We start from the raw sequence: 24528 nt of genomic DNA on the forward strand, positions 1-24528 counted from the left end.
CGGTGCGGTTTTAAGATTACACAGAGCCCAGCGTTATGAAAAATGAAGGCGCTTGAGGCCTGGCCTCGGAACTCAATGCTTCTGCCAGCATCACAAGGAAACAAGAAAAATGAAACCAATTTAGCTCCAGATTAAGAAACAGAAACTGGAGATGAATCAATTTAGCCTGCCGGGCCAGGTCGCCATATATCACGGCTCAGCGCTGCCGTAGTTAGCAGGCAGATGGTAGTCAGGCCCTCCCTCGCTTGTGCAGGCCGCAGCCTAGTTATCAATTCATTTAACAGATACACTCGCAACACGTCCACCTGGGGCAGAATGTCCGGGCAAGCTCAGGCTGGGACTATTTATTACCGGGAAATCCAGTCTTCCTAGGATAGTAATAAGGCTGTCCCACGAGGCGGACGACTGATGATTCCAGAATGTGGAGGGGACATCTACAGCAGGGGTGATAAATGAGGCCTGTGCCATCTATCACTGGATATCAACTTCTAAACTACAAGGACTAGCCACATCTTCACCGTGATCTCCAGGAAAGATTAACACCCCATTCCCAGTTAGCCAGCCTGAAACCTGGAGCGGCAGAAGAGCGACGAGACGCAATCTGTCATTACGCTGCATAGACGTGTATGTGTACGGGATAGGAGGCGCCAAATTACACATTCTTCTTGATTCTAAAATTTCCCAATACTATTTTAAGACAAAATACCCAAGCAGCTTAGGGTGACCCAAATCCACTAGGAAGGTACAGGGGATAAAAGAGACCAAAAAGCAGCTGAATTATCACAAATACCTTCTGTTTTAAGAAGGCAAATCACACTAAGCAGGAGGGCTTTTCGGTCTCTTTTGGTCCCTTATACTTTTCTAGTGGTTTTGGGTCACCGCAAGCTGCTTGGGTATTGTGTTGTATTAGTCCAAGCCCTATCCCATACGGCCATATCAATCCCTGCCATGCACTCATGAGGACCAAAAGTCTGTAACAGGCAGTCTGCATGCTGGGTTGGTGTGGCTCTGTGAATGTATAAGCTATAGGCTTGCTATGCACCAGCAGTTCTGGATGCACGCCTGGCTTCAGGGGCATAAAGAGATAATTTGCATATTCAGTAGCAGTGCATTGTGGATAACCACAGATTTTCACTTAAAGCTGAATTACCGCAAATCCCTTCCTGTTTTAGGAAGGCAAATCACACTAAGCAATTTTTATGAAAAATCCTAACGGCAAAAAATATCTCCTCGTCTGTCAGCAATCTTTATCTTTATCCAATAATATTTTTGGGAGCAGAAAAAAAAAATATTAGGTACTAGTCTAGTTTAGGGGACACAGCAGGAATCTCCATAGGGAACAGTTCTCCAATCACAGAACCCTCTACAGCACAAAGTGTTGTGATTGGCCAAATACTGTGGCCGTAGTTTACTGCAAACTATCGAAAGCCTAAAAGTTAGAGAGGGTGCTGTCCACCCAATCACATTAGTGACATTTCACTATGAGGTTTCCTGCTGGGCTCCCTAAAGCAGAATAGTGCCAAATATTAATCTGTAAGGTGAGATATAGGTGAATAGCATGCAGGCAGCTGGAGGATTTTCTGGAGATATATAAAACTGGTGTATTTTGCAAGGGAAAAAAAAAGTCTTTAAAAAACCTTTTCATGCATAAAATATAAACTAGTGCACAGTTATTAAACATAAACAGAGATTTAACCCTAGTTCACTCTTCCGAAATGTTCCATTGTTAGCAAAGCTGAGCAGTGGACAATGTCATTACTCATTCAATTTTAATAACCGACACAGTTGTTTCAGAAAATCTGACTTTGGAGAAAAAAAAAAAAAGTCAGTCATGTGACCCAGCGATCCCTCCAGCAAGTATACTACTGGCAGCAGCTTTCCAGCTCCTCCCAGTGCCACTGAATGATTAACAGGTTGTAGCCACTGCTGTAGCTGGGCAGATTGTTTTCATTATGAAACTCCACTATGCCTGCAATGCTGTCCACAAAGAGTTTGCCTAGGTTCACAGTGGGACATTGGGATGAGTTCCCTCTATAACAGGACCGCAATGCAACGGAACAAAAAAGTTGCATTGCATTATTACTTTCGGTGGCATATAGTGAAGCATACAGTCAATGAAAAGTTTTATGCAGTAACGCGTTGCCTGCAGTGCTTTGGCATAGTGTAGTGCATTGAATAGCAAAAAACTTGATCAACTCTGAATGCTCTCTGAAATAATTAACACTGTGTACACATTGTTTAAATATTGAAATACCTGACATACTTGCATAATTCCTCTAGATCTGCTTTTGTTATCACTATGTTCCCTATATGCACCCGGGGGTGCTCATGAAAAATAATCTTGTTGTGTTACACAATGAAAATAAAGTGCTTGAATCTTGAATGCACCGCATGCATTGTGTACGTTCCATAGACTTACTATTGCAGTGCATCTGCAATAGATGTCCCCCATAAAGTCGCACTGCAACACCCCACTGTGAACCCAGAAGGTGAGAGTGGGACAGGTCAGGTGATCTGTGGACACAAGGACACACAGGCTATTGCTTCTTCTCAGTGTAAAATCACGTGGGTGATGATGGGGTGGGGGAAAGAGTCTTGACAGCTTTATTTCCAGTAGAGTTGTTTTCTCAACAGGGTACAGACCTCGGCCAGCTCAGCATTCTAAATATTTTTTTTTGTGTGTGCAAAAAGTACTGATGTGGGATTCATTGCCAATAAACTATCATGTACAGTGCTAAATGGGATGCTGAGATATGGCTTTAAAATTAAACTTGTGAACAGAACTAGGATTAGAATCAAGTATCGTATTTTCTTTTTTCTGACTACAGTTGGGCATAACCTATAATAAAAAGAAAAATCCTTATTGATTACCGGTATATTGTTTTCCTACCAGCCTTTCACCCAATGTAACGTGATCTGTGTGAAAATCACTATCCTAAATCACATTCAACATACTGGAAGCTGCCATCTAGCATAATAATGAGAAACCCAGTTTAGTCTGAAAGCACCACACTTCTATCATTAGACTGCTTTCTGGCTTTGTGCTTAGCACACAGAAGCTCTACCAAGTTAGAACTTTGAACACTCTGGCTAATCTACTGGAGGAGAGGGGATATGATGACTGTAGATCCACTGTAGCCCCATGATGCAAATCCAGCAATGGAGTAGTAGAATCATTTGTGCTAGTGCTGCCATAATCAACTTGGCAAAACTTTTTTCTTTGTACAATGTGGTCCCTTTTCGCCATAAAACATCTCTACTCACTTTTCTATGTCGCTGTTCTTGCACGTTTTCTGCATGGCTTCCTGTTTACTGCTCTCCCCGTTACTCGTTGATGGCATTTCTGAAAGACGACAGAAAGCTAGTGAGATGCAGACATGAAATGTCTGCTTTTTACACAAACTGCAATTTGTACATATATCAACATACATGAAAAATGTGCCCACATTACTAATCACCACCTCTATTCAGCAATACTGTACTGTATTTCAAAAAAACTAGAACAAAAAAAACTAACAATGCTCAGACATTTTACAAGCCAAAAGTAAAGGCAGCAGAAAGTAAGAGAGGAGAGGATTTGCGGTCTTACTAGAAGACTACTTGCTTTACAGCTCAGGCTCTAGTAAACGCAGCTCTTATCCTTACAAAAGTCAACATTACCATTAAAGTCTCAACTATCCGGCATGGGCAGGGATTGCTTTATACTGGATATGTGTTCTTTCCGGTTGCTTGAGAGTTCAAGCAACCGGGGGCCGCAACATAACAGCGCGACAGAGCAAAGCACAGTGGAAACGAAGTGCACAGCTGCATCCGCTCCATATGGCTCCAATGTGTGCATGTGACCAGATGTGGGTCACGTGACACATCAGGAGCTGTAAGGGGAGGCAGCAGCATGAAGTGAAGACCAGAACTGGAGCTTTTGTAAATACTTTCTGTTGTGCACTGCTCTGCAAAATGAAAGAGGTACGGTCCCCACTAATAGCTGGTTAGTTGAGACTGCTGGTTTGTGGAGTCCCACATAACGGGACTCTACTGAATGAAGGATTTAATGAGTGTAGCAGTGATCTCCGTTTCCTATTACCCCGTTCAGATACGGAGTCATATCTTCCCACTGTCCAATAAAGCCTGAGTAGGGATGAGCAGAGAGGTCATTGTATATGCAAATATCCTACACTTAAGAATTAGGGGCTAACACATCCTAAACCACTAAAAAACTAGTCATTGCTGCAGGTTGATTGGCGACGAGAGGTCTTTGATCTATTAGATACCACTTCCTGAGCAATGGAAATTTTTGTGTAATGCAAAATCTCCACTTATCCAGGATGGTAGGGGAAATGGTCAGCACAGGTGATCACAAACAGCTTCACAGAGAGCCCAGAACCAAAAGAGAAAAGAAGACTTCAAGGTGATTAGAGCACATGTTGGTAGTGGGGGCTGGCTATTATCTGGCCATACATCTGAGTAGTATTCGGTTACTCATGGATGCTCTGCACTCACCATCACTGGCCCACTTTGAGAATTCAGTTGTTATCCTGGTGCTGGGTGTTCCACCACTGCAAAAAAAATAAATAAAAATCAAATACAATTATTGGTTTAATGAACATATGTGTGGGTTAAATCAATTTCCAGGCACACTAAATATACCATCCAACAACTTATTCATCAAAGTGACAATGCTATCTCTGTGTAAAGCTATGTGTACAGTTCAAAGGTCTCCTGAATCTCTCCGTAGGGATCATTTTGTGTGACAGTTGTGTACCCATCACATTACAGAGAAGCTGCTTGGCAGCCTGTTCTGTTCTATAGAAATGGTAGGGGACAAGCAGGAGGCTCCCCACTGCAAGGACCACATTAGAAGTTCCCGCAGTCAGCTAATGCAACAAGTCTATGACCAGCAAAAAAAAAATAAAAAAAAAATCAATGACGGGAGACCAGTACACACACTAGATTTTTGTCCGACAATCACAAATGATCATTTCTGGCAACAAAAGCTAGGATTTAGTCCAAATGGCACAGTATCTTATTTTTAAACTGTAAATAGGGATGGTTACAGAGATGTAAATAATTCTGAGTTGATGCAAAATATTATGCAAATTTGTGTAGCTTGAAAATGGACCAATCAAATTCCACAGTGGCCCCATTCCATTGGATAATTTTTAAGCTGCATAAATATTAGCAGAACATCTGCAACAACTCTCTCTATCTCATTGACAAAACCTAGTGGCCAATCAGGTCAAAACTGTCCATAGTTTAATTTCCAGGGGACACTGCATGGCATGCAATCACTATGATGACCATATGATTTATTTCACTATTTATATGTATTAACAAGGAACTGTATTTAAACTAACATAATGAATACAATTGCTTATTTTTTTTTTACAATTTCCATTTATAAATTATTTAGTCATCGTAAAATCTTTACCCACCCCAATTTACATTCTGAACTTTATCACAGGCACCAACATCTTTAGTACTGGCAGGTGATCTCTGCGGAATGTTCATTTACTAAGGTTTCTAAAATCAGTAGAAAAGATCTCTGGTCTCCCAGAATGCTCTGGGGGAGAATTGTGCATAATAAACAGCCTAGGCCAAACCTCAGTGGAAAGGGCGGGCTACATACCAATATACAGCAATATATAGCTGTAGAAAATGTTTCTGATGTTGAAGCCAGGATACTTAACATAAAAGTGGGTATCCTGAATAATTTACTACATTCGACAAAAGGTTTATGTTATTACGGTGCCTTTTGAATAGAAGGAAAATCAGTCTGTAACTTGCTTACTTTAATACAGCTCCTCGCAGTGCCTCTCGCTCCCTGGCTTCTCCTGGCTCCTCTCCAGTACAGGGGATGATGTCGGCTTCAGTGTACCTAGAGGACACTCTGCTAAGGAAAACATGCATGTCGTGACAGCACCCGCCCCCAGAATCTGACCTCAGACCATCAACAGCAGTACATGCAATAGTTACAACCACATGTTTTATTTACAGGTGGTTTTGTGGCAGTCCTTAGGGGAAGTGCCAGGATGACGGACAGTTTTTGACATTTGTGTATTGGTAGCCGATGTGGAGTGCCAGACAACTGTGATTATATGTATTTGGGACTATTGACTTAAGGGTTAATGGTTCCATGGGCGGAGCAATTAAGGGTGGGGTTGCCCACACTTGATTTCGTATTTATACCTGTGATGTATGCTTCAATGCTGTTTTACACCTGATGAAGGATGCTTTACATCCGTGACATGTAGTGTTCTTGTTTGCCAATACAAGCAAGGAATTTTGCAGCCAGTAGTGTGCCGTCTCCTTTGCTGTTCTGACCTCAGCCCACAGCAATGCACCATTACACCGGCCCAGAGAATGGGATTTGGCAATACGCTGCAGAGCAGCAGGTGGTACAGTAAACATGGCTGCTGTTTAAACGCTGGCTGTGGAGAGAAGCAGCAGCAGAACGGTTTGTATACGGGAGATCAGGAGGAGGACAGAGACAGAAGGGATGACATAAGCCCCTTGGAATAACACAATGGGTAGAGGATACTGTGCTTTGCCGTACTCCAGCGTGTCATCCCCGTCCACGTCTAAGTCAGCGTCGCTGTCATGCGTCTCTTTGCTGCTGCACATGATAAAACCGGAACCTGGAAAAGAAAAATTCAAATTAAAAAGGAATTTTTTTAATCTCTTAGCAAAATTATTTGTATATCAGGTTTTTAATCAGAATACAGATATATGCAATATTATGCAATTAGTAATGGTCATGTCTAGGGGAACTCACTAAGAAGCATGTGATCAGATTGGTCAGGTGATAGAGATACAAGTCTCTGATTTGCTAGTTATGATCATGTGCTAAAGCAGGATTTGATCACAGCAAATCAGAGCTTTGCAAATCTATCAGCTTATCAAACAAATCCTATGCTTCTCCAGGAGTTGTCCTAGACATGACCATCACTGTATGCAATATGTTATAGTTCCCACTTTAAAGAGACACTGAAGCGAAAAAAAAATTATGATATTATGACTTGTATGTGTAGTACAGCTAAGAAATAAAACATTAAGATCAGATACATCAGTCTAATTGTTTCCAGTACAGGAAGAGTTAAGAAACTCCAGTTGTTATCTCTATGCAAACAAGCCATTAACTCTCCAACTAAGTTTAGTCAGTGGAGAGGGCTGTTATCTGACTTTTATTATCTCAACTGTTTTCTTTTTCTCTGGCAGAGGAGAGGTCATTAGTGCACAGACTGCGCTGAAAGAATCATTTTGAATGCTGAGTGTTGTGTAATCTGCACATATTATAGAATGATGCAATGTTAGAAAAAACACTATATACCTGAAAATAAAAGTATGAGAATATTTTCTTTGCTGCTAATCTTCTAGTAATTATTCATAGTACACAACCAATTCACTATATCATATATTTTTTTTCGCTTCAGTGTCTCTTTAAGTCAGTAGGTGGCGAGTTTCAGGGAAGTTTCCATGTACATCAGTTATCAGATTACACCACTTTGCATACTGACTACTGCTGGGAACACACGTTGCAATTTCACATCCAAAGTTGTAACATGTCCACCTTGTAAACTGCTCCCGATCAATAAAAGGGATTGATGTTCCAATGATAACTTCACAAAATCGATCTCTTTCTCGATTGGAAACGGACACGTAAAAAATAATTGCCCGATTCCCATCGATCTCACGGATAATTGCATCATGTGTTCTTAGCATACCTTTCCCACTCTAAAGCTAGGCATACACTACACTGTGGTGAATCACGTAAATGATTGCAAACTTCCTGATATTGACCTTTTACCTCCTGCAGCATGAGATTCCAGACAGAACTTGGGCAGAATTCGTGTTCAGTAAACTGATCGCATATTGCTGTAGTAAGCCTGCAGCAATAACACACACACACGGCTGAGAGTAGTAACAGCTCTAAGCATACTGCATGTAACACTTTATCTTCAGCTATCCTCAGCTGATCTGTCCCCAGACCAGAGAGCTGAAAAGTGCAGGTAGATAATGGAGTTTGTTTTTTTTTCACCTTCATGGATCAATGCTGGGAATACACCATGAGATGTTTTGGCTGATAGATGGTTCGATAGATCATTTCCGACAAGTCCGATCTGATCGTTTTTCTGATAGATTTCTCATAGAAGTGAATGGAAATCGATAAAAAAAAAACGGTCGGAAAATCGGACAGTAAATCTGCTTAAAAAATCTCATTGTGTATTCCCAGCTTTAGGGCCAAAGGTTAGGTAGCAAAGTGTCACAGACTGGCTATCAGGGCTCTAAAGGTGCCCGTTAACGGTACAATCTCCCAAGCGATCGCTTGGATCGGGTACTGTTGCTGATCGATGTTGAACAATCATTCTATTGATCATTCCGTTGATCTGAATTTCTTAACAATTTTCATCTGATCGGATTGCTTATTTTCCTCTCTGTTGATGGCCCGAATGATCGATCACAATGATCAGATGGTCAATCACTCAGGAAAAGGGATTGATAAACAGGCTCCTTAACATGCATTAAACAAATAAACCTCAGACTAGTTTAAAAAAATATATTATTTTACATTGTTTTAGGGTTAGGTCTTCAGCTTGTGCACAGTAGGCATGTTGTGGACACAGAGGGGAGAGTCCAACAGACTCAACCACAGAGCAGTCTTGTAAAGAATGAGATTAAAGCTTTCTCTGGAATGGCTCAGCAGATGTGGAATATAATGGCCAATAAGAAGCAACAGACGCAGACATAACCAGCACTGCATTCTCAGCTCTATACGGAACGGAGCAACAACTTCCAGGACAACAGTCTTCACCCAGTATCATTAGCTGAGTGATCATAACTGTGATTAACACGCTCGTAAAAGTGCCCGCATGCCCAGGTGCCGGCCGTTCCCGGAAGCCGGGGTGAAGGAGTCTACCGGCAGTGCCTTCTGCCAGTGTTACACATTTGGTGACAGCTTTAAACAGCGTCCCTGCGGAGGATGACCCCTGCTTTCCTGCTGTCGCCTCTGTGTGCGCGCCAGTGAAAACGCTGAGCAGCTGTTCAAATATTTGACGTCTGAAAGCGCTTGACTCGGGACATGAAGCTAATCGGAGCTGGTGTTTTTCTGCCGCTATGAAGGACAGCAAACTGAGGGTGACACTCGGCACCGCTTAGTGAGCCCTGTGTCCCACCCTGTCACCTCTATTACCAGCTATGGAGGAGTGTCATCAGGGCTGCCAGAGAAGGGGGGAGAACAGTGTGACCTTTGTGTGAGCTTCGAAATAAGCCTATTCCAAGGGAAGTCCATGGGAGGAGAAATACATGGCCTGGGGTGATCGGCACGCATGGAAATCAAATGGCACAAAGTGATAGATCTTCCTTGTTCTGCCATACAGCACACACTCCTGACATCTGGGCCGCACTTTAAAAAAATCAGGGGGAACTCAATAATTACATTCATCGGTATTTATAAAAAGGTGTATGCCGAAGAGGAGTTTGGGGTGAAAGCAAACAAATATAGCCTGCAAACCAAACGCGTCATTTTACCATGTGTAAAGGAAGTCTGATTTGCGAGGCGTATATGGGCTGCCATCTTTATAACACACGCACGCACGCACGCACGCGCACGCACGCACGCACGCACGCACGCACGCACGCACGCACACACACACACACACACACACACACACACACACACGCTTCTCCTTCCACTGACATCACCTGCCAGCAGTAAAAAGGTCACCATGTGATAAATGTCAGAATGTAAATCAGGCAGAGGAAAGATTTTAGAATGGGCAGACACTGACTAAATCATTTATACATAATTATTGTAAAAAATAAGCACTTTTTTATTAAATTATTTTCACTGGAGTTCCTCTTTAAAACAGCCCTAAAACCTCATACACACAACTGTTGCCAGAGAAATAACAGGACTCGATCCCTCAGTCGACAGTGCGGGTTTGAGGCTGAACAGACATGTTCTGTTGCTATGCAGTGGGAGCCAACAGAGAGGTGCATGAGGAGCGTCACAGAGTGGGTGAGGTGAGGGGAGTGAACAATACCCTTGGCTGAGTCAATACTCCAGGCTGATTTCTAGAAGAGGCACAGAGTGGGTTTGGGGGCCACTATACACATGCTAGAATCTCTGCAGATACGGTCCCAACCTGCCGCCTTGTCCAAGAACAGTCTAGCGTCTGTACAAGCCTTAATGGAATGGAAATATACAGGGAGTGCAAAATTATTAGGCAAATGAGTATTTTGACCACATCATCCTCTTTATGCATGTTGTCTTACTCCAAGCTGTATAGGCTCGAAAGCCTACTACCAATTAAGCATATTAGGTGATGTGCATCTCTGTAATGAGAAGGGGTGTGGTCTAATGACATCAACACCCTATATCAGGTGTGCATAATTATTAGGCAACTTCCTTTCCTTTGGCAAAATGGGTCAAAAGAAGGACTTGACAGGCTCAGAAAAGTCAGAAATAGTGAGATATCTTGCAGAGGGATGCAGCACTCTTAAAATTGCAAAGCTTCTGAAGCGTGATCATTGAACAATCAAGCGTTTCATTCAAAATAGTCAACAGGGTCGCAAGAAGCGTGTGGAAAAACCAAGGCACAAAATAACTGCCCATGAACTGAGAAAAGTCAAGCGTGCAGCTGCCAAGATGCCACTTGCCACCAGTTTGGTCATATTTCAGAGCTGCAACATCACTGGAGTGCCCAAAAGCACAAGGTGTGCAATACTCAGAGACATGGCCAAGATCAGAAAGGCTGAAAGACGACCGCCACTGAACAAGACACACAAGCTGAAACGTCAAGACTGGGCCAAGAAATATCTCAAGACTGATTTTTCTAAGGTTTTATGGACTGATGAAATGAGAGTGAGTCTTGATGGGCCAGATGGATGGGCCCGTGGCTGGATTGGTAAAGGGCAGAGAGCTCCAGTCCGACTCAGACGCCAGCAAGGTGGAGGTGGAGTACTGGTTTGGGCTGGTATCATCAAAGATGAGCTTGTGGGGCCTTTCAGGTTAAGGATGGAGTCAAGGTCAACTCCCAGTCCTACTGCCAGTTTCTGGAAGACACCTTCTTCAAGCAGTGGTACAGGAAGAAGTCTGCATCCTTCAAGAAAAACATGATTTTCATGCAGGACAATGCTCCATCACACGCGTCCAAGTACTCCACAGCGTGGCTGGCAAGAAAGGGTATAAAAGAAGAAAAACTAATGACATGGCCTCCTTGTTCACCTGATCTGAACCCCATTGAGAACCTGTGGTCCATCATAAAATGTGAGATTTACAAAGAGGGAAAACAGTACACCTCTCTGAACAGTGTCTGGGAGGCTGTGGTTGCTGCTGCACGCAATGTTGATGGTGAACAGATCAAAACACTGACAGAATCCATGGATGGCAGGCTTTTGAGTGTCCTTGCAAAGAAAGGTGGCTATATTGGTCACTGATTTGTTTTTGTTTTGTTTTTGAATGTCAGAAATGTACATTTGTGAATGTTGAGATGTTATATTGGTTTCACTGGTAAAAATAAATAATTGAAATGGGTATATATTTGTTTTATGTTAAGTTGCCTAATATATATGCACAGTAATAGTCACCTGCACACACAGATATCCCCCTAAAATAGCTACAACTAAAAACAAACTAAAAACTACTTTCAAAAATATTCAGCTTTGAGATTAATGAGTTTTTTGGGTTCATTGAGAACATGGTTGTTCAATAATAAAATGATTCCTCAAAAATACAACTTGCCTAATAATTCTGCACTCCCTGTATATGAGGAAGCGCTTATGTAGTTTAACTTGATCTAAAGTCAATCATCCATCCAACTTCCTGTTAAGAGTTATAATGCCCCCAACTGCTTCCAAAAGTCACCTGACAGGATAAGTCTAAAGCTACATACTCACGGGGGACAATTGACCCCCGTTGCATGCACGCACGCGAACAGGGAGCGACAGCTCCCTGCCGGCGACAGCTGTCCACACGTCTCGCCAGAAAGGCAGAGACGTGGCGGAAGCTGTTTGTGAATGGAGCATCCGCCGGCCGGATGCTCCATTCACTCGCGTAGGTCTCCTGTCGCTAGCCCGCGTACTCACGTGGGACTAGCGACAGTTCCGACGAAGTTGCGGCGACAGCTGTAGCCGGCGATTGAACATGTTCATACGCCTGGCGACAGCTCCGACGGGCGACGGTTCGGGGCGCGCGCGTTATACACACGGGCGACCTGTCGCCGCACCGCGTGTGCCACGTGGTTGCGGCGACGGCCGTACCCCGTGTGTATGGGCCTTAAGGTTACCAAGATACTTGGGACAGAGGATACCCCCAAAAGCAGCAGCTAGCAGTATGGCCTCTGTCAACTGAGGGAAATCAATCAGGAACTTGGATTCTCACAAATGTTTCTGTGGCATTACCCAAGACAAGCCAGGAGATGCCATCTGTGTTAGTGGGTGATGGCGGTGGTGGGTGGATGGGCAAGGGGCTCCACAGCCATATGTAGTTTTCAATATAAAGACAACAGAAATACAGGATCTTCTCAAAAAATTAGCATATTGTGATAAAGTTTATTATTTTTTGTAATGTACTGATAAACATTAGACTTTCATATATTTTAGATTCAAATACACACAACTGAAGTAGTTCAAGCCTTTTATTGTTTTAATATTGATGATTTTGGCATACAGCTCATGAAAACCCAAAATTCCTATCTCAAAAAATTAGCATATTTCATCCGACCAATAAAAGAAAAGTGTTTTTAAAACAATAAAAGTCAACCTTCCAATAATTATGTTCAGTTATGCACTCAATACTTGGTCGGGAATCCTTTGGCAGAAATGACTGCTTCAATGCGGCGTGGCATGGAGGCAATCAGCCTGTGGCGCTGCTCAGGTGTTATGGAGGCCCAGGATGCTTCAATAGCGGCCTTAAGCTCATCCAGAGTGTTGGGTCTTGTGTCTCTCAACTCACTCTTCACAATATCCCACAGATTCTCTATAGGGTTCAGGTCAGGAGAGTTGGCAGGCCAATTGAGCACAGTAATACCATGGTCAGTAAACCATTTACCAGTGGTTTTGGCACTGTGAGTAGGTGCCAGGTCGTGCTGAAAAATGAAATCTTCATCTCCATAAAGCTTTTCAGCAGATGGAAGCATGAACCCACTTTTGAACCAGAAACAGCGGCAGAAGCGCCTGACCTGGGCTACAGAGAAGCAGCACTGGACTGTTGCTCAGTGGTCCAAAGTACTTTTTTTGGATGAAAGCAACTTTTACATGTCATTCGGAAATCAAGGTGCCAGAGTCTGGAGGAAGACTCGGGAGAGGGAAATGCCAAAATGCCTGAAGTCCAGTGTCAAGTACCCACAGTCAGTGATGGTCTGGAGTACCATGAGCGCTGCTGGTGTTGGTCCACTGTGTTTTATCAAGGGCAGGGTCAATGCAGCTAGCTATCAGGAGATTTTGGAGCACTTCATGCTTCATGCTTCCATCTGCTGAAAAGCTTTATGGAGATGAAGATTTCATTTTTCAGCACTGCTCACAGTGCCAAAACCACTGGTAAATGGTTTACTGACCATGGTATTACTGTGCTCAATTGGCCTGCCAACTCTCCTGACCTGAACCCCACAGAGAATCTGTGGGATATTGTGAAGAGAAAGTTGAGACGCAAGACCCAACACTCTGGATGAGCTAAAGGCCGCTATCGAACCATCCTGGGCCTCCATAACACCTGAGCAGTGCCACAGGCTGATTGCCTCCGTGCCACGCCGCATTAAAGCAGTCATTTCTGCCAAAGGATTCCCGACCAAGTATTGAGTGCATAACTGAACATAATTATTTGAAGGTTGACTTTTTTTGTTTTAAGAACACTTTTCTTTTATCGGTCGGATGAAATATGCTAATTTTTTGAGATAGGAATTTTGGGTTTTCATGAGCTGTATGCTAAAATCATCATTAAAACAATAAAAGGCTTGAACTACTTCAGTTGTGTGTATTTGAATCTAAAATATATGAAAGTCTAATGTTTATCAGTACATTACAGAAAATAATGAACTTTATCACAATATGCTAATTTTTTAAAAAGATCCTGTATACACAACTAGGAGGTGGTGCTAACATTCTTTTTTTTACATTAGCAACTCCTCCATACACAGCTTTTTATCCATTGTAACATACAGGCTGGAAATATAGTCCTTCCTTAATTCAGATGTTTACTTTCTAAGGAGTAATTACAGCAAAGTTAAAGGGAACCTAAACCGAGAGGGATATGGATGTTTCCTTTTAAACAATACCAGTTGCCTGGCAGTTCTGCTGAACTCTTTGACTGCAGTAGTATCTGGATCTCACACCTGAAACAAGCATGCAGCTAATCCAGTCTGACTACCTGATCTGCATGCTTGTTGAGGAGCTGTGGCTAAAAGTATTAGGGCCCGTTTCCACTAGCGCGAATCCGCATGCAGACAACGCATGCGGATTCGCATAAGCAATACAAGTGGATGGGATTGTTTCCACTTGTCAGTTTTCATTTGCGTTTTTCTGTGCAGGATTTTTCTGCACGGTAGACCCTGCAGAATTCGCCTGCGTGTGGAATGCAGGCGAATCGCAGGCAATGTATTTAATAGGGAAATCGCATGCGTTTTTGCATGCGTTTTTTCCCGCGATTTCGCATTGAAAGTAATGTAAATTGACACAGGCAGTGACATGGTTAAAATCGCATATACCCTGCCCATGCGAAATCGCGGCAAAAATGCATGCGGAATCGCATCCACATGTGATTTTGTCAGCGGTGATATGCGGCGATTCCGCACCGCAATAGTGGAAACGGGCCCTTAGGGCCCGTTTCCACTATCATGAATTTGCATGCATTTCCCGAATGCGAATTTGCATAGGCAATACAAGTGGATGGGGATGTTTCCACTTGTCAGGATTTCTTTGCGGTTTTGTGTGCAGGAAAAATCTGCACTGTAGAGCCATCAGAATTTGCTCGCCGCACACCGCTAGGCGATTCGCATACAATGTATTTAATAGGAAATTTGCATGCAGTTTCGGTATGCAAATTTTACCACGAACTCGCATACGATTTCGCATAAAACCAATGTAAAAGCACACAGGCACTGACATGGTTAAATTCACATACATACAAATGCAAAATCGTATGCAAATTTGCGGTAACATTTGCATACCAACGCTAACGAATTTGCATCCACATGCAAATTTGTTACCGCGGTTTCCGCACCGCACAAGTGGAAACGGGCAATTAGAGACACAGGATCAGCAGAAGAGTCAGGCAACTAGTATTTTAAAAGGAAAAATCCATATCCTTCTCAGTTTAGATTCCCTTTAAAGAAAAAACAAAACACACACCTTGGCTGTGTCAGAACAACCGTAAGTAATAAAGATTGATCAAAATGCAGAGTTGGTGTTAAGAGGAGAAAAAAAAAAGTTGCAGTGCGACTCCTGTACCTCCTCAGCAGGTGAGCTGACAAGTAATTCCGGTCTTGGCCGTGACTGACACCTCTATAAACCTGCTGTCACTTTGGAGACAAACTTCTCCCATCATTCAGAAGCCGCCTTTCAAGATCACTTACACTGCGGGCCTCTGACTGCTGTTCAGACACCGCAGGACTGCTGCAGCCTCTCCACAAATCAATGTACTGTGTTGTTTCTCTGCCGAGAGAGCAACTCTGTCCCTAATACAAATTCTGAGAGAATCCAGTCAGGCCGATGTTTACTCACAAGTTCTGATGGGAAAACACAATGTACTGCTGAGTACTGGACCATGGAACAGCTGCAGGGCAAATCAGGCTCAAAGAACAGGCAACTCTATGTCCTGGGATATTATTTGGCCCCGCCATAGATTAAAGGGAACCTGAGGTGGGAAGTCGACATATTTACTGCCTTGTACACAATGGAGGGAGGAGATTGCCTGGCTGTTCTGCACCTCTAATACGTTTTAGACATAGACCTTGAACAAGCATGCTAGCTGCCTGCTTGTTTCAGGTGTGCGATTCAGACACTACTAAATCCAGGAAGACCAGCAAGAGTACCAGGCAACTGGTATGGTTTAAAATTGAATAAAATATGGCAGCCTCCATATGTCTCGAACCTTAGCTTCCCTATAAATTAGACTGTTATCAGGAAACCTTTTCTAAGTTTTCCTTAGAATAATGTAGACCCAATCTAGGGATTTTTTTTTTCACAGTGAAGCAGAGATATGCAATATTAGGTGGGCATGATTTAAAGAGAACCTGAGGTGACAAAAATTTGGGTCAAAAAAGGTACCGTAAATACTTATCTAAGGAGAGGGAAGCCTCTGGATCCCCCAGAAGCCACTCACACTCTCCTCTAATCCTCGGCCATTGCCAAGGACCCCTGTGCATACTGCAAGCAGGCACGAGCGGCTCCTGCTTATTGCACAGGCTCAGTACAGCCGCACTGCTTGATGGGCAGGATGGTTGGGATCGTGGAACCTGACAAGAGCTTGTGGGATTCCTTGAGTAGGTTGGCGCTCAGCGACGGTGGAGAACAGTGTGGGAAGAGTCTACAGGATCCAGAGGCTTACCAATCGCATTTTGCATCTGGGAGAAAGGTGGCTCCACAGTCCAAATATGATGCTCTTGTGCCTATTGTAAGTGTTTTTGGCAGTGAATTAAGGTCAGCGTAGGCACTCTGCTATGAATAGGGAAGTTAGATGGATGTTCTTTTCCGATATCCTTCTCTCTTGGCCAACATTAAGTTCACCAGCCATTTGTGCTAAAGTAGCTCTCCTGATTTGTCAGAAGAGACAAGATAGCCTTCATTTATCATACACATCAATGAGCCTTGGGTACCCCATATGCCTGTCCCCAGTTCACCAGTTGTCTCTTAGACGTAATTTGGTAGGAACTAAACCATAGCCTACTGGGAACACTACCTGCCCATTGTATCCTACCCCTTGGCAGATGCCACTGTAATGTGATAGCACAACAGCCTGGTACGTGAAGGGGATTCACTCCCCCCCCCCCCCCTTCCTAAACTGGTGGACCAGAACTGCAAAAAGGGAATATTTAGGCACCCTTTATAAACTACCAGGTTTGTTTAGATCTATGCCTAAAGTTAAGCTACATACCCACGGCACGATTTTTGAGGGCATTTTTTCTGATAGGAGTGATCGCTTCCAAACAGTATTTTGCTATGCACTGCAATTAGGACCATTACAGCTGATCGGATCTTTAAGATCCTCATGACTCCAGCTTTGTGACCTCGCAGACGTTCGAGGGTAGGAAGATGGATTGGGGAATTCTCGTTCGTTGAGTCGCACAGCTGAGTGTTCCCCAATCCATCTACCAGTAAATACGGTTCTTAGGATTTAAAGAGAACCTGAGGTGACAAAAATTGATTTTATGCCCGAAAGTTATACTTTAAAGCCCTATTACTGGGAATACACGGGTCGACCCGGCGGCTTGATTAGCTGCCGGATCAACCCCCGCCACGTCCCCGCTGGACGTGGTGGGAGTCGATCCGGCAGCTAATCGAGCCGCCGGGTCGACCCGTGTATTCCCAGCAATAGGGCTTTAAAGTGTAACTTTTGGGCATAAAATCAAAAATCAATTCTTTATTTTTATCTGGTAAACAAGTAATAAAGATGCTAATAAGGCAATCCAAAAGGTAAAATCACTATTACTTTTCTTGTTCATAAATGATCATTCCCCAGTTTACCTGACTCTTATTTGGTACACACAAAAGAAGTTGCAGGGCGTGCTGGGTTGTCCTTTTTTGCTTCTCTACTTTACCCCCAGACTTAAAGAGACTCTGAAGTCTCATAAAAATCAGGTTTTTATATTAAAAATCTCTTTAACATGATAGCCCTAACTAAAACGCCACATCCCTGCGGCTGAACTCTAACTAAATTCCCCCAAACTCCCCGGGGTACATTGCGGGGAATGGCTATAGCTCTGCCTCTACACTCTTCTATCAGCGCGGATTGCCGCCTCTCCCCGCCCCTCTCAGTCTTCTTTCACTGAGAGGGGCAGGGGAGAGGCGGATTGACGCGCATGGAGGCAGAGCTGCAGCTGAAAGCTCTGCCTCCCGGGGCAGCAAAATCCACTACCAAGAAAGTCATGGATTTTGCGGGGGGTAGGGGGGAACAGGGGAGTTAGAGGGGGGGGGGGGATTTAGTTAAGAGTTCAGCCGCGGAGATGCATCGTTTTCGTTAGGGCAATCATGTTAAAGAGATTTTTAATATAAAAACATGATTTTTATGAGACTTCAGCGTCTCTTTAACTAATGCAGCCTGATTGTCTGCAACCTTTTCCCTCCTGTTCTCCCCTCCCACACCTCTGTTCCTCTCTGATAGGCCAATATTTCTCATGCTGAAACAATGCAATTTATATAGTGAAGGGCGGACAATGCATACACCATCAGGCAGAGGAGAGTAAGGGAGGAAATGCCATCAGAATTGGCTTAAAAATAGCCACAGTTAAAATGTGAAATGCTAAGACGGATTTTCTCTTTTTACTGTAGAAAAATCACCAATATCAAAATATAGACAGCGCAGTACATGTTATGTAAGTAAAGCATTTATTTACTTATATGTGTGTTTTTTTTCAGAGAAAGTATGGCCGACAGCTCCTCTTTAATGGGAGAAGGGGGCGGAAATGCATTCCTGCTAATGTACCTTGATTCTGCCAAAAGTGCACCTTAGAACAGAAAGCAGAAGCCCTCCCGCTTCTAAAAGCAGATGTCATTGTACAAGATGCGGACCTTCCCCTGCATGCAGGCAGGAGGCCACTGGCGGGAAGCAGAGTAAGCCTTACCTAAAGCAGTGGCTTTATTTTTCAAGCACTCCACATTTCTGGAGGAATAACTGGTGCTGACAGGAAGGGGATCAGAGGAGTTTAACAACTCAGGCAATCAAACCGGAGCATGAAAGCAGGAGGGGAAACGTGGCTGCACCTGAGGACTCAGCGCTGGGCTGTACAACAGCTGGAAGTCATACTCCGGATCCCAGGACAAGCGCAAAGCACACAGCAGGCCCTGTGCTGCCTTCTAATTAATGACACGCCAAGAGCGCTGGGCTTTTACAGGGCAAAAGTGAAAATATGGAAGTGTTGAAATGCCAAATTTCATTAAGGGGGAGAAAAAAAAACAACTAACTCCACGCTACATATTTTTATGACCCTGCTAGCTTTATGAAATTCAATGTTAATTCAATCAATTAATCAACGCAGTGATTCACAAAAGCAGCGCTGGCAGTGGGCCATATGCAGAGGACTGGCAACACCTGCAGCCTGTAGTAAAACCTACACACGGCAGGCGTGGTGTACTAGAGTAACAGGACTCTTGTTGGCTCGCAGCATGTGATGTCCAAACAGCAGCAACAAGTACACACCACAGGAAGAAACACACACCTGGCAAGCATGTCTGCAAGCAAGCATCTGTTCATGGGCTTATTGCTGCTGTTCAAGTACTTTATTGTCACTGTGTAACAAAATTACTTTTCATAACATCCCCAAGGTGCACAGGACGGAAGGAAAACAAATATAAATGCTCCCTGTATGTATTTAGAGAATTTAGCCTGTCTAATTCTTCCTCATCTGTGACTAATCACAAGTTTGATTTGAGCCCTCAGCTTTGTCAGCTGACTGCCATGGCAGAGAGCTCATTTGTAAACACAGGATGTTAATATGTCTGCTTTCATGAAAGCAGGAAGTAGACAAACAATAGATTTATTGCAGAATTTGTATCAGCTGTAACTAAGAAATGTTTTTCTTTAAAAGGTTATTATGCCGTTGCGTTTAGAGCAAAGAGGACGTTCTGAGTTCAGGTCACCTGACTTCTTCCAAAGTGTCAGACATTTCCAGCAGATTTTATGAGCATTCACAGAGCACTAGAAAAAAAACTTTTGAAAGTGCTTTATTACTCACAAGGAGTGCTGGGAAAAAAGAGGTTTTGTACCATTGGACGTGGAATAGGAACATTTGTAATTCATACCCTTCAATGTGCGCTTTAAAAACGTTATCAGCTGCAAAGCTTATATTTTCCAGCTCTCTCTAGCCATTCTATTTCAATGAGTCAGAAGTGGGAAACAACAGCTCCAATAACTTAAAAAAAAATTATTAACAGCCAAACTTAAAGCCGAATATAACCCTGCATTTCAACTTTGCTCTAAAACATTATTTACAGTATATTATATGCAACCAGCATTTTTTTTTTACTAGACCAGCATTGAAAGGGTTACACAGAGCTTTAAAGTTCCTAGGGAGAGAACTGCAGACGCATCCGAAGCTTACATAGTTACATTTTGTTTACATAAATGTATCTAAGTGTGAAATGTGACTCACTCTCTCTGACTGAGAAGGAGCTGGAGGACAGCCAAAGAGTGTGTAACATTTATCACTTGTTACATTCTATTTAGTTAAATGTATCTAAATGAACTTCTGCATATCTCTCCACGGAACTTTAAACCTGTGTTTAACCCTTCCAATGCTGGTCTAGTAAAAAAAAAAAATGCTGGTTGCATATAATATGCTGTAAATAATGTTTTAGAGCAAAGTTGAAATGCAGGGTTATATTCCGCTTCAAGCATTTCGTTGAAGAGGATATTAAATGATTATGAAAATGCATCTGCTCCACCCAGCTAGGATATTCTCCTGGACTGATACTGCCTGCCCACACACAGCCATCCTGGATACAATGTTTCAGTCATTTGGACATGCAGAATTGCATTCACTACCTGAACTGGGGCTTTCAAATTAAGTGGCTGTGGCCGAGGAAGAGTACTGTGCAGCAATCAGGGTAGACAGGGCCTTACTGAAAACAATTCTGAAAAGCCATGCAAGACAGTCGAAATCGGGCAAGATAGTAGAAATACACAAGACTATGCTGTAAAAAGTGTATGAGGCTTGTGTAGCCTAATTGCAACCTCATCCCTACCCCTTCATCAACTCTAGCCACTGCCTTTCCCACCAAAGTTTAACCCCACCCCCAACTTTAACAGACACCCATCCTCTGAGCTAACGTTGACCCTTTCCTCATCTCAAGAATGAAATTAAAGCCCAATGCCAACTTAGCACCGACCTTCTCTGGGAAAGGGCACATCTCATGCCCCTTCTAGAATCGGTAGAGAGGAACTCCAGGGAAAATAATATAATAAAAAGTGCTTCATTTTTACAATAATGATGTATGAATGATTTTGTCAGTGTTTGCCCATTGTAAAATCTTTCCTCTCCCTGATTTACATTCTCACATTTATCACATGGCAACATTTTTACTGCTGGCAGAGGATGTCAGTGGAAGTTGCTTGATTTTTTGGCAGTTGAAAACAGCTGTTATTTACCACAATGCAACAAGGCCCCCACAGTGTGATGTCAGAACCATAGTCCTGACATCACACTGTGGGAGGGGTTACACCACAATATCAGCCATACAGAGCCCCCTGATGATCCATTTGTGAAAAGGAAAAGATTTCTTATGGGAAAGGAGGTATCAGCTACTGATTGGGATGAAGTTCAATCCTTGGTTATGGTTTCTCTTTAAATATACTGATTCAAATTAAAGTATAAATTTAAAAGCAAAAGGGGAGCTGGAGGCACATGCATATTTTAGCTTCTTCATTGTTTAGAGAAATTTTTTTTTATTACAGTATTTTATTTTTTTAATACTGGCCATACACTTATAGATTTCCACCCAATGTTCCAAAATGAACGATTTTTTGAACCATACACTGCACATCAATTTTCGATAGACTCTGCAGTTCAATCGATTTTCAGTAGATTCCCTGCTAGATTTGTGCTGTTTGATGCAGTGCAAAGCTATAGTCCATCATTCTGCTAATGCTCTTGCCCTGTTTTACATTTTCCATCATCCTGTCCGATCATGTCAATCGATTTTTAGTCAAAATCGATAAAAAAAAATCTTTCATTTTTGGGGAATCTAATCCCAGCAGATGAATCGAATCTGCAAGGAATCGAATGAGAAAAATTGATGAGTGTATGGTCACCTTTTCTTTTATGTACCCAAAGAAATACACTCTGAAAATAAACAGCAGTTAATTTAAAGTCGATCTGAAAGAGAAAGTAGCTGGGGAGAGAGTGGAGTTCTGTCTTTGTTCCAGGAAGAGAGAGAGATGTGCTGTTGGTTTATTTCAGGGCCGGCTTGGTAATCGGGTTTACTTAGTCATTGGCTTCCCTGGTTGGCAGTGCAGGAGGGAGAGAGGCTTTCCATTAGAGCGGGCAGTCCTTGGGGAAATTCTCTCCCGCACAGCTCATGTTCCGCTCCTGTCATTGCTGGCAGCTTTTATACACATTTTCAGCTCTTTAATTAAAAGTCACAGAGCTGCACGGCCAATCAGCTCGCGCAAGGGAGGATAACAACCTGCCAGACTTATTTAGAAGAGGCGCAGAGGCGAGAGCGGTGAGAAGTGATTACCGCAGAAAGAGGCTGCACATAGCAGCAATTAACTGACACTGAACCATCGGCCTCTGCCCGTTTATTCACAGGAATATTCATCACATATTTACTTTACTGTTAAAAGTGAACCTGTCAGTTTGCAAAACCTCAAAACAGCTCCCTTACAAGGGGCCTCAAAATACCTTTGCTTTTAAGCGGACCTGAACTTAGAACTTCCTCTCTGCTCTAAAAGATAAGCAACAGCATAATAACCTTTAGAGAAACCTTTCCTTGTTACAGCTTATAGAGCTCCTACTGAGATTCTGCAGAGTGCTTACTTCCTGGTATCATGTGAGCACAAAAAGGGTTAACCTTCTGTGTTTATACATTAGCTCAGAATTTGGGAGAGTGTCAGACAGCTCAAATTACACTAGCTCATTACTTGCTGAGATGAGACAGGCTGTCCTCTATAGACACATACAGGGTGGATTTCTGTGTGCTCTCCTTGTCCCCGTGCAAGAGTTCAGGTTTGCTTTAACCTCTCTGGCGGTACGCAGTTTCTGAGGCTGCGTCCGTGGGAGGGATTTTTTTAATTAAAGTTGCTTTATCCTCTGTAGCTAGCACTAGGCTTGCTACCATTGTCCCCCAAGTCCCCTCGCACCCTTCTGATCCCCCGATAGCCACCGCTATACGTTACCTAGCCGCGATCCCGCGAGAGCCGCAGCCTCCCCAATGAGCTTCAGTCGTCGCTATGGCGACAATCGGACACGACGTCTTCAACGTCATGCGCATTCCCGATCCTCCCCATAGCAAAGCCTGGGGCTGACTGGAGAGTCTGCGCCATTGCGGGATCGGGGGGTGTACATATAACGGCGGCGATCGGGGGCGATCAAAAAAAGAGTGGAGGGACTTGGGGACAATGGTAGCTAGTGAAGTGCAAGCTACAAAGGCTAAAGCAAATTTAATTCAAAATTGCACGCTAAACTAAACAGGGGCCTTGTACTATCACATGGGGCACTGCTGCTTCTTATCCTCAAACTAGTGAGAACGCTCAAGACAGTGCTGACAATTCACTTCAAGTTCTGTGCAGGTTTCTGAAGGAAAGGGCAAATTACACAAGCCACAAACGTACTGGGAAGTTATACTAAAAACAAAAAAACAAGCAAAAGCAAAAACAAAATTTTACAAAAAAAAAAATGAAAAAAAAAAAAATGATCTTACTACAAAGTAGAATGGAAAAAAAAGTTTTACAAATATTTAAAAAGTAATTGTATTGACAGAAGACATATTGGGAATATTTTTTCAAAACCGTGCTCGCCAATAATATCATGTAATTGTGTGTTCCTGTGTCACATTCAGCAGTTCATAGCGAAATTCCACTTCTGCGCAGCCAACACGTACTGGCTCTGCTACCGATGTCCTGCTCACATCCCTCACAATCAACTTGGAAAACAAAAATGTTGAAAGGGAACCCGAGGTAAAAGGTGTATGTAGGCTGACATTTATTTCCCATATACCAGTTGCCTGGCTGTCCTCCTGATCCTGAGTGTCTAATACTTTTAGCCAGACCCTGAACAAGCATACAGCAGATGAGGTACTCTGTCTCAGGTTTTGCTGGATTAACAATATGCTTGAGTAAAAACTCTGGAACAGACACTACTTATGCCAGAAGATCAACAGTACTGCCAGGCAACTGGCATTGTTCACAAGGAAATAAATATGGCAGCCTCCATAGCCCTCTTACCTTGGGTTCCCTTTAAAAGGAACCCAAGGTGAGAGAGACATATGGAGGCTGCCATATTTATTTCCTTTTAAACAATACCAGTTGCCTGGCTTTCCTGCTGATCTTTGGCTGCATTAGTGTCTGAATCATATACCTGAAACAAGCTTTTTTTGTCAGAAATATCTGCTTTGCAGGTCTAAAAATATTAGAGGTATTAGATCAGCAGGACAGCCAGGCAACTGGTATTGCTTTAAAGAAAATAACTATGACAACCTCCATATCCCTCTCACTTTAGTTGCCTGGTAGTGCTGCTGTTCTTTCTGGTCAGTAGTGTCTGAATCACATGCCTGAAACAAGCATGCAGCTAATCATGTCAGAGGTTTGTCAGAAACATGCGGTCTGCATCTGTATCTGTATCTGCATTAGAGGCAGTGGATCAGCAGGACAGCAAGGGTATGTGC

The 24528-nt window shown here is 43.1% G+C and overlaps 1 protein-coding gene across 5 annotated transcripts in view; it reads right to left on the reverse strand.

Annotated features, from left to right (window-relative positions):
• The window catches only part of RNF220 (ring finger protein 220), a 338165-nt gene that overhangs the window by 29560 nt on the left and 284077 nt on the right, over positions 1–24528 (reverse strand). For 3 of the 5 annotated variants that reach the window (XM_068239542.1, XM_068239540.1, XM_068239537.1), the window contains 4 exons: positions 6536–6632; positions 5786–5872; positions 4498–4553; positions 3265–3361 (listed from right to left, as the gene is read on the reverse strand). In XM_068239542.1, the coding sequence (XP_068095643.1) occupies positions 3265–3361; positions 4498–4553; positions 5786–5872; positions 6536–6632 (337 nt within the window). The remainder of the gene's footprint in view (positions 1–3264; positions 3362–4497; positions 4554–5785; positions 5873–6535; positions 6633–24528) is intronic. The other 2 variants (XM_068239541.1, XM_068239539.1) reach the window with 1 other exon arrangement.

The sequence above is a fragment of the Hyperolius riggenbachi genome, chromosome 6 (genome assembly GCF_040937935.1).
Source record: "Hyperolius riggenbachi isolate aHypRig1 chromosome 6, aHypRig1.pri, whole genome shotgun sequence".
In the NCBI taxonomy this organism is placed as follows: Eukaryota; Metazoa; Chordata; class Amphibia; order Anura; family Hyperoliidae; genus Hyperolius; species Hyperolius riggenbachi.